Source organism: Acartia tonsa, chromosome 9, assembly GCF_053477335.1.
Source record: "Acartia tonsa isolate MP-2025a chromosome 9, ASM5347733v1, whole genome shotgun sequence".
NCBI classification, from domain to species: domain Eukaryota; kingdom Metazoa; phylum Arthropoda; class Copepoda; order Calanoida; family Acartiidae; genus Acartia; species Acartia tonsa.
Window position 1 is genome coordinate 1,749,806 of NC_137268.1, and position 10,565 is coordinate 1,760,370.

The window sequence follows — 10,565 nt, forward strand, 5'->3', positions numbered from 1 at the left end:
AACATCCATAAAAGCGAAGCTCTGAAACAGTGGGACAAACTACCATTAACACTTGTATAGTGTCAGAACTGAAAAGCAGAATAAAAATGTTAAAAGTCTAAACAAAATTGTTAGTAAATTTGTTGCAAAACTGCTCAAATACTTTTTATGACTATATAAAAATGCTTCGCTTATAACATTGTACCTTGTAAAAAGCAATATGCTTTAATTGTTAAATTATAAAAAAAGCTTCGGCTTTTGAAAAAGTCTTTAGTTATCAATAAGCCTAGTACACAATTATAATAGTATACCTCTATAATATATTTTCAATGAACATAATTTCAAATATGGAAGCTTCGTAAAGGCACAACTTTTAAATTTTCAGAATTAACGAAATTACTATTTCGACTTGATGTTTGTCGGTATATTTTGCAAAAGTTTTTAAAAATTTCGCAACTATTGCACGTGGTCATCGTTTTTTTAAAACAATTATTTTAATTTTGATATACTGGTTTATTAAAATATTATGATCAAATTTATATACATAAACAAAAATTGGATAATTTGGTTTTATTTTGATTAAGTAATAATTAAGGGATTGAGATGAAAATAATGCTTAAAGGGAGTGTGAATGTAAAAATTTCTCATCTGATTATCAAATCTCAACATTTTCTAAACACCTTGCACTCTACTGATCAATTAAAAACGCCCAATTAACAAAAATGTCAAGGATTAATGCCTTGATTTTGCGGCATTTTGGAAAAAATTAAAAAACAAGGAAAATCTTAACGTTTTTGTTTATAATAGTGTTTCTAGGGATATCTAACTTGTCATATATATGTTTAAACTATGTTTAAACAATTTACTAATTGTTGATGATTCATGTTATGACATAAAATTGCCAATTCATGTTTTGCCCTACCTTTACTAGAATAAGATGATGTTAAGGTTTGATAATCTATTGAGAATTTTTTTTCGTTCACAGTCCCTTTAACTAATTAACATTTATTTAATTTCCTTACTTATAAAATAAAAATCTACATAGTAGAATTGAGCGTAGATTAGATTGTCCTACACCTACATCCCTTGTTTTCAACAGATTAATATAAATATACAGTTATAACAATTTATAAACAAATACATTTTTTTTGTTATTCATAATTGCTCTTAATTAAAGAGAAGCATGGATGAAAATAAGTTTATGGGTGAATGATCTGTATTTTGACATTCAGTTATTGTTATAATGCATCCAATTAATGCCCAATCTCTTTTCCCCAAAATATTTTTTAAAAGTACCTAAAGGCTTTTACAATAAAAATTATTTATAATGAATTTGAGTAAGTATAGATTGCCAATATATAACAATACAATAGATTAAATAAAATAGAAATAGAATCACAGTTAACTTGGTGTCAAAAATGAGAATTTTTTTCATGAAGATGGGCAAATTTTTAGGTTAATAGTTTTATCATATCAGAAAATAGTACATGTTAGATGTACAAGCTGGAAGACAAGTCAGTAACAAGTTTAACGTAATATAAACAGGTTTTTTTTAAATTATATAGTTAACATAAAAAATGTAATAATATCTTCAGATTACTACTAGTTACTTCGCCACTAGCTTCTACGGGAGGATACATGAGGTTTTTGAAATTAGCTTATAACTTGTAGAAATATTTATATAGCTAGTTAAAATTACAACCCTCTTGGTCAAGTAATTTCAAAGATCTTTAGCTTCAGACAGGAAAAACTTTTCTTAATTGTATATTGGTACAAAACCAAAGTTATTCAATCTTATCCAAATCCAAAGCCATCTTTAAAGCAGCTGAGGCCAGAAGTCTTCTTCCATGTTCAGCAGTTACAGTTGTTGTAAATAGAGTTGGGGTCTCCATCATTCTTCCTTGTGTTGAGTTGGTAATACTAGTCCAAGATGTGTTTAAATTTGAAGTTTTGGTTGTTCTTCTAAATAAAAAAAAGGAAGTTTAAGTTTATTAATTTTGATAATTCATTTTGAAAGAATCAAATTAGGCTTAAGGGAAAAAGTACATAGTGATAAGCAAGTGATGAAGAATGGATTGAATTAATTTTAATAAATTTTAAATTATGCTTACTTTATTTGATGAATTTGAGCAAATCTATTTCTGACAAAACTATCTTCATAATCTGATTCTGGTTCTGAGGATTTCTTTCCATTCCAGTTGCTGGCTGATCTAGGATTTTCTGTGAATCTTCTTTTCCTTTTACAAGGCGGCGCTGAACTTGATCTAACCAGTCTGAACTCTATATCAGCTTCTCTGTTCATCTCAAAATCTTCCTTGGAAGTTCTACGCTCAAGAGGAGTTTCAAATCCAAGATTGACTCTCCCAGAAACAGTGTAAACTACTGCTCTAGTTGACTTTGTTTCTTTTTTCTTTGATTTACACATGAAGTGGATACAATCTTGTAGAAAAATCTTATACATCTCTCTAAAATCCTAGAAAACATAAAATATTTAGTATAAATCCTATTATAAATACTCAATAATGGTCATAAGCTAACTGTAATTTAGGAAATAGTTTGACAAATATAATTTTTAATAGCATATCTAAATGCTAAATGTACTTACTTCTAAAGAGGCAAGATACACAATGAAATTGATTGCATAGATCCAGAAGTACCAGTTGTAGCCTAAATATATTATAAAGAAAAAGTGAGGCAATAATTTTTAAAAGCGAAGCTTTTCTATAATTAGGGTCGGTCCGTACGTCCGTCACAAACGGATAGCTTTTTTGTTAGTTTAGGAATGTTAGAATTGTCTTATCGATTTCAAACTTATGGTAATTCCTTTAGTAGTTAGGTACGATTTAGAAAGCGTAGCAACTCTATAATCATTACAGGAATGTCCGTACGTCCATTTTAAACATGTTGATTTTATTACTTTTTTAACAACAAATTTTTATGTGATCAAATCATTCGATTGATCTGATTTTCGGTTGATTCCTTGGACAACAAAGTATAATTTTATAAGCAAAGCAACTCTATAATCAAGTCCTAAAAATGTAAGTATTTCCATAAACATTATCCTGTATCAAGCAGTTTTTTAAAAATGTACTTACAATTTTGCTTCGACTCTTATACATTTATATTCTGATTATTCATTTTTGACACTATATAAGTGTTACTGTCGGTTTGTCCTACCGTTTCAGTGCTTCGCTTTTATGAATGTTGTTATCCTTGTTCTAGTACAACTCTTGAATTTATTTTAAATTAATATAAAAATTACCAATAATTGTTGCAATTGCCAAACTTTCATCAGATATATTTGTTACACCAAGCCATTCTAGGAAAGAAATAATAATCAATAATAGAATAATTATATAATTTTTACAAGCATTCTGCAGAATAGAAACTTAGCATTGAATTTAGTGAACTGCATATTTTTTCTGGTTCAGTGAATTTATAAGTTTTTCAACTTACTACTGTGTAGTTTTGAAATATCAAGATTTAAAATTGCATTTATGTGATGAAATTTATATAGATTTCTTATTTTCCCATAAACAGCATGACGACTAATATAGTTATGTCCAACTGTTTTTTATTTATTGTTGTAATATAAAATTTATATGTTTGATGGTATACTTGTAACTTCAGCTTGAAATCAGATTTCTGAAATGCACTTCTATCCCTTTAATAACTTAATTTAAAAAATCATAATACCTATAGCTGTCAATGGGCCTGAAAAGATAAAATATGCCAAGAAGAGCATCCAGAGGGCTTTATTTACTTCGCATGTATCCACAAACTCGTCTTGTTCATCTGTATAATTCAGATTATTATGCTAGGTTAATTTAGGCATTTAATTGCTAACATACTGTTATCTCTGCAAGAGGGCTAAACAAGTTATAGCACCCCAGTTTTTTTGTTCATACACCACTTTCATTAGCAATCTTTGTTTTAAGCTCCTTTTATAACTTGTAGAAATTGTAATGTAACCAAGAAGGATGTTAATTAGTAATGGTTGGGTGTTTGATAACTTTTGATTTAGAACTTAACATTTTTTTGATTGGTGGTAAGGTCATTCAATGCCAACAGGCAGTATAAATTTTACAGCATATTTTAAAATTTGAAGTTTCTTAATTAAAAAAAAAACATTCAAGCCTTCCCTTACGGGTATTTGTGTTTTAATCAATTTGTATCAATTTCTAACATGATAAATCTTTCCTTGATTTGATTGTAACCTATCAATATCACATTGAATTCTTTTCATTTTAATTGGAAGGACAAGTAGGTAGGCTATCAGTATTGTGAAAAATGGAAGGAAAAACCCAACAGTGTAAACTAATGCAGATGGTGAATAAGGCAGCCCAGTAGGGCAGGAATATGTGTTACACATTGCAACATTTGGAGCAGGACCAAATTTTCCCCAATGTATGCCAAACCAATCTCCTTCACTGACAATTGGGGATATAATTAGGAAAGAAAGGACCCAGGTAGAGCAACATTGTAAGAAACATTTGAAGATGTTAAAGCCGTGTGGTGGTCGATAGAAGTTTGCTCTCATCCTAGAACAAATATAATTTTAACAATAAATTTATTAATTAGAAATAATTCTGGGGTATAAAAGTAACAGATTATCTGTCTGTCTGTACTGAAGCATCTTGCTAACTGCAATAAACCAACATGGTTATTTGTAAAGTTAACTTCTTATAGGTCCTGGGAAGGATTATTACTATTTTGGGGCAGGGTAGCACCTCCCAATAGAAGTCAACCCCTCGTAAAGATTACTCTATCCCAAGTTACATAAAGTAACTAAAATTGAAAAGGGGGAGGGGGAGGTTCAACTCTAATCCAACACTCCCCCCCCCCCCCCTACACCTCAAGTTCCTCTAGAGGCATTTAGGGGCAAATCTGTAAGTTATTTGCTAGAGAAATGAAATAAAATAAACTATTTAAGTCTTACCTCACATATGCTATTATACCAAGAGTCAAGAAATCAGCATATGCAATCCAATTACGCACCAAAGCTACAAGCCAGCACATTGTGTTGGAGAAGGTTATCTGGTTGTTGATGTAGATGTTCAGGAAAAATGGCATTCCAACCACTACATAAGCTAGAATGTAAAAAATAGTTTTATTTTAATTTTGTCTAAAACAAATTTACAGTAATTGCTTTTTAAATTGTTTAAAGGTTCTTCATTTAAATTAACTTGACTCTTTAGTTATGACTAGCGGCTACGCCCCTAGAGGCCTCTAGGGACACGTAAAATTGTTTCTTTTTAATCTATTTAAAATTAGCTGTTTACCAAAAATATTTTTTTAGGCGATAGAAGGTGTTAGTTGTGTTTTTAGCTAATTGCAAAAATGTCCGCAGAGCAGTGTTTTTTTATTTTTTTTTATTGATTTCTCTGGGGAGGGTGGTGGTACCATCCCCCAATATAGTTGTAAACCTTCCCGGTACCTATGAGAAGCTACCCTGTTAAGGAAAACCTGGTCGTTTCAGCGGTTAGAAAGATCCTTCGGTACAAACATACTAACACACAGACATCCTGTTACTTTACTATAAGGATCGATAATCAACACATATAAACACAAATTGTAAAGGAATTTTCAAATATAAACTTTAAAGTTATCAATACCTAAATCACAATAAGACAGATGTAGCATGAGCAAAGTTGTTTGGTTCCATCGTTTTTCAAACTTGTGTGGATATTTGAAGAAAACATAGGGAATAGCTAACAGATTCAGTATATTTCCAAGTCCACCTGAAAGCATTTTTTTTGATGAACTGAAATTTTATTTCTGAATGTGTACACAGTTTCCTCGGTGTTTCCTCATCCTATCTCAATATTTACTACTAGCTAAAAAAGCTTCAAACTTTGAATGTATTGTATAAATCATTTATACATTCAAATTTAGATTTTTTTGGAAGTTTGAAGTTTTTAAGCTAGTAGTAAATATTGAGATAGGATGAGGAAACACCGAGGAAACTGTGTACACATTTGGAAATTAAATTACAGTTCATCTTTTTTTTATATAAAATTGAAGTTTAATCCCAAAAATGTACTGTAAGAACATATAAGATTAAAAAAACATTGCTATTATATTAGATTTTTTTTTGAAATATTGTATGAACTTCCCTAAAATAAAAAATTTGAAAGTGGGATTCAAATTCTCTACAAAATTACTTCCACTTAAAGGCTGGTGATAAAGTAGTAATATGTAAATCTAAGTAATACAGTGTCTATCTTTCTTTCTGTCTGATAGAATACATTACACCAATTGGTTTCTGCCCTACAGGGAATTTCCTTTTTGGTTATTGCTTTATACTATAACAACTCAATGACCTCCCTCAAACAAAAAGCTAACATATTATTACCCAAATTTTTCTAGCAAGCTTCTAATATCAAAGTTTACCGTAAAGTTGGGGCGAAGCCACCAATAAATATAATGACATTACCTATTGTCAAGACAAGGAAGCAATTAATAATTGCAAAACCAGAATATTTTTTCATGAATTCTGGATAGCATTGTTTCCAGACCTCAATCTCTACAGGTCTAAAAAAAGAAAGTTTTAGTTAGCATGAGATATATATTTTGTCAAATACAGATACTATAGAAGATGCTAATTTATTCTATTATTATAGGTGCAAATAAAAAAAGTGAAAAAATCCTATACAATTTCTTAAACTGGTTCATAGTTTTGAAACATTTTTCTTCTAACTTACATAAGATAATCAAATGTAATTATACAAGAAATCAAAAATGACAATTGCCATAGATTAAGTATCTATTCTTTAACACACAGGCAAACCAAGCTACTATTTTATCAGTCCCCAAAGTTTTAAATTAACGCTTTCTTATTGGTTGGCTCAAAAACTGATTTTGATTGGTTGGTTAACTAAGTTGATTGTCAACCACTTTTAACCACTTATTGTAATCTACTGAAAGGGTAATTTTGTGTATCATCATTAAGGACGTACATCAATTTAAAGGCCATTGTCTTAACCTTTTATATCCCTGGCTTCAAAGAGTCAAATTTTGATGCAACCTAGATCCCATATTTACAATATGGATGGACATACAAACATATAATGTAATAATAGAATAGCTGCACTAGCAAAAAAAACAAAGAAGATAAAGTATAGAATTGAAAACTGATGCTTCTGCATTAAAAATATTATCTCAAACTTAAATTGTATAATTGTCCAGTTGGGACAAAACTAAAATTAAATTTTTATAAAAGAAAATATATCAAAAATTATTTAATTTATGAAATTCACGCTAATTTGATTTTATTTATGGTTTTGTACATAATATAAAGTTTTAAGCCATTGTGTATTGGAGACAGGTGAATGAATGCCAGTTGTTCTGGCTTTTAGTAACCAATTAAAAGGCATTTATTTTAATAATATATCTCAAGTCTCGTGTCTCGTGACTTTACCAAAAGCCAGAATTACTTTTTGGTCTTTCAAAAGTTCCAATTTTAATTCATGCTAGCCAGGCAGAATCTTCTACCTGGATTCTTTTCTATACTTTATCTTCTTTGGAGAAAAAATTACTTTGTTTTATTATTTTCATCACACATGGTTATGTTACATTCTATACAGGTTTGATTGACATCTGTAACAACATAAATCTTGTTGAATCTTCATTGTTGAGTTTATATATTAATATTTGTTTTTTATATTTGCTTTTACTGAGGCTTGTGTTAAATAAATATCCTTATTAAAGATTTGTCAATAATCTTGTCAGAAAATTCGAATAGATACATCCTACTGCATTGAACAATTGTTGATTGGGTCTTAGAATATCAGCCAAATCGGAAATATTAACACAGCCAAGTCGCTACAAAAGGGCAGAACGCAATTTGCTAGCCGAAGAAAAGGGTCCTTAACACTGGATCCAGGTAGTTATCTGGATTATGTATCAAAAGACCTATTGATTAAAGCACCCCATAGTAGAACAAGGATGACAACATCCAAAGGGAAGCTCTGAAACGGTAGGACAAACGAACATTAACACTTTCAGAGTGTCAGAAATCATTAATCATTATATAGAAGTTTAAAAAATAAAAAAAAAGTGTAAGTAAATTTGTTAAAATCTGCCTAAATGTATATTGTTTAAGGACATACTTACATTTTTAAAACTTGACTATAGAGATGCTTCGCTTATAACAATGTACTTCGTTGTCCTATTAATCAGTATTCCAAAAATCAGACTAATCGGATAATTTTAACACATTTAATGGTAAAAAAGTTAAAAAGCAACATGTTTAAAATGAACGTACGGACTTTCTGGTAACAATTATAGAGTTACTTCGCTTTTTTACTCGTACCTAACTTCTATAGGAATCATCATGCAAAGTTTGAAATAGATAATACAATTCTAGTATGGTAAAATTAAGAGCTAACCGATCTTGACATATAAATGGACCCAGTCTAATTTTAGAGTAGCTTTGCTACTAAAAATATATTCTAAAATGAGTACTCTTTTATAAAATTTATGTTCCTGCATAATGTACTGCATCAATTTCCATTTGATCCCTTTTAATTGTAATCAACAACAATGCTATCACAACAAAGATTGTTATGATCTGGCCTAAAAGAAATCATATATTATTCGAATAATTCTGGATTCGATTGTTGAATAGACAGGGAGGGAGATGACATTGGGCTGTTTAGAACACTATTCCCCAGCGTTTTTTTATTAGTTGGCTCAACATCTTTGGGAATTTTTATTGAGTTTTGATGGGTTGGTTCAATAAGTTGAGTGTCCTAACGTTTCAACCACCAATTGTAATCTACAGAAGGGGTTTCATGTGTATCATCATTTGGAATGTGCTTCAATTTATCGGCAATAGTCTCCCCTCCCCCCTCAAAAGCCACTAGTTTTTAAAAATTAAGTTACATAATTATTAAGATATATAAGTTTTCCGGAATTTTAAAGAGATTTGAAATCTGCATCAAATTTTGAGGATTTTTTATAAAATTCGTTTTTTGTATAATTCTTTATCTAAAAGCGGAAATGCAATTTAAGTTAATTAATTTTGGCATCTGTGATTGGTGGATTTAAAAAATCTGCGCTCTGATTGGATGGTGTACATCATTTAACCAATTAGAGTGCAGGTAGTTTAAAAATCAACCTATCCTATTGGTCAAAATTAATTAATTTAAAATGCATTTCTACTCTTAGATAAAGAATTATACAAAAAACGAATTTTATAAAAAAAATCCTAAAAATTTGATGCAGATTTCAAATCTCCCCCTAACATTAAAATTCCGGAAAACTTATATATCTTAATAATTATGTTATTTATCGCAGCGTAGACAGTTGTCCGTGGCAAGAAAAAAAAATCATAAAATTGATTATTAGCTGTAGAATATTTTCTTTTTCTAAAAAATAGACAGTTAAAGGATGTGCAAAAAAAGAAGAAAAAACATTGGGAAGAGTTTTAAAGATATAATTAATTTATTGTGATGCTATATTGGTACAAAAAGTGAATAAAAGATTATTTATCAATTTTTGTATATAAAATTAACTCACACATAAAGCGGAAAAGCCGTTTTGCACCTTGGTTGTTCCACTTTGTCATTTTTATACATCTAAATGTCCAAAAAAAACTTAATCTTATGATAAAAAACACCTGGTTTTTTTTCACTATTAACAGAGTTTGTGCGCGTTTTTGCGCTGTTGTTGTGTTTAGTGTTCACTGGTTGAAAGAATTTTTACTACTCTCACTACTTCCTTACCATACTGCCTAAGAGAAACTGACTGGTAGCGGTGCCAGATGTACGCATTTTGTGCGTGATATATGCATTTTTAACTTTAGGAAAATGGACTTTTATAAGTAATGTACGCATTAGCAAGTAATGTACGCCCCCTCACCTCTCTTCTCTTTCCCCCTTCGTCTTTTCCTTCCCCTCCCCCACAAATGTACACATCAAAGGCCCAATGTACACATTTTTTTGTACACTTTGATCTAAAAAATATCTGGCAACTATGCTGGCTGGTTTTTTTCTGTCTATCTATCTATCTATTTAGAGTAAACGTACACAATAGCAGTGAAGTACCTCTTTTTAAAGTCAAACACTGCACTTCCTAAATTATTTAAGATTTTAAATTTTATTCTTATTTGTAATTTCTTTTATTTAATGATATAAAACATAAAAAAATGCATAAAATTGAATTATTTTCATATATATATTTTTGGTTTTATTTATAAATGATTTAAATTTCGGGTATTCCCCTTTTGAAAAAGACGATATAAAAGTCAAAAAATTGACGCAGGGTAATATATTATACAGTCAGGACTGCTCTTTTATCTCTACGTATTTGCGTACAGGACTAATTGAACATTTGCTTTGCAATTAATTAATTAATAAAATATCATTATTATAAGATTTAAACGACTAAAGTAACATAGTTTCTTTAATTTGTATATAAAAATAACATAGGAAGGAGGATTCGTGAAAAAAAAATTTTTTTGTCTTAACTACTCCTATTAAGCAAACAAATTCCAAAAATATTGTATCTACAATTTGGTATTATTTACCTAACTAGGTGTGAAGGTAGGAATGATTTTTTGCGTTTTAACTATTCAATATATA

General features: G+C 29.7%; 1 protein-coding gene across 1 annotated transcript; it reads right to left on the reverse strand.

Moving 5' to 3' along the window:
* Positions 1–335: 335 nt before the first annotated feature.
* Positions 336–9,679, reverse strand: LOC145327989 (uncharacterized). The gene is made up of 12 exons (XM_080171516.1): positions 9,502–9,679; positions 8,467–8,556; positions 7,518–7,578; positions 6,416–6,513; positions 5,595–5,720; positions 4,919–5,069; positions 4,180–4,520; positions 3,676–3,774; positions 3,242–3,298; positions 2,585–2,646; positions 2,091–2,452; positions 336–1,941 (listed from the first exon to the last, which is right to left on the reverse strand). Exons 1-12 carry the CDS (start codon positions 9,548–9,550, stop codon positions 1,764–1,766), a joined length of 1,674 nt encoding a protein of 557 aa, XP_080027642.1. The 5' UTR covers positions 9,551–9,679; the 3' UTR covers positions 336–1,763.
* Between the last annotated feature and the right edge of the window lie 886 nt (positions 9,680–10,565).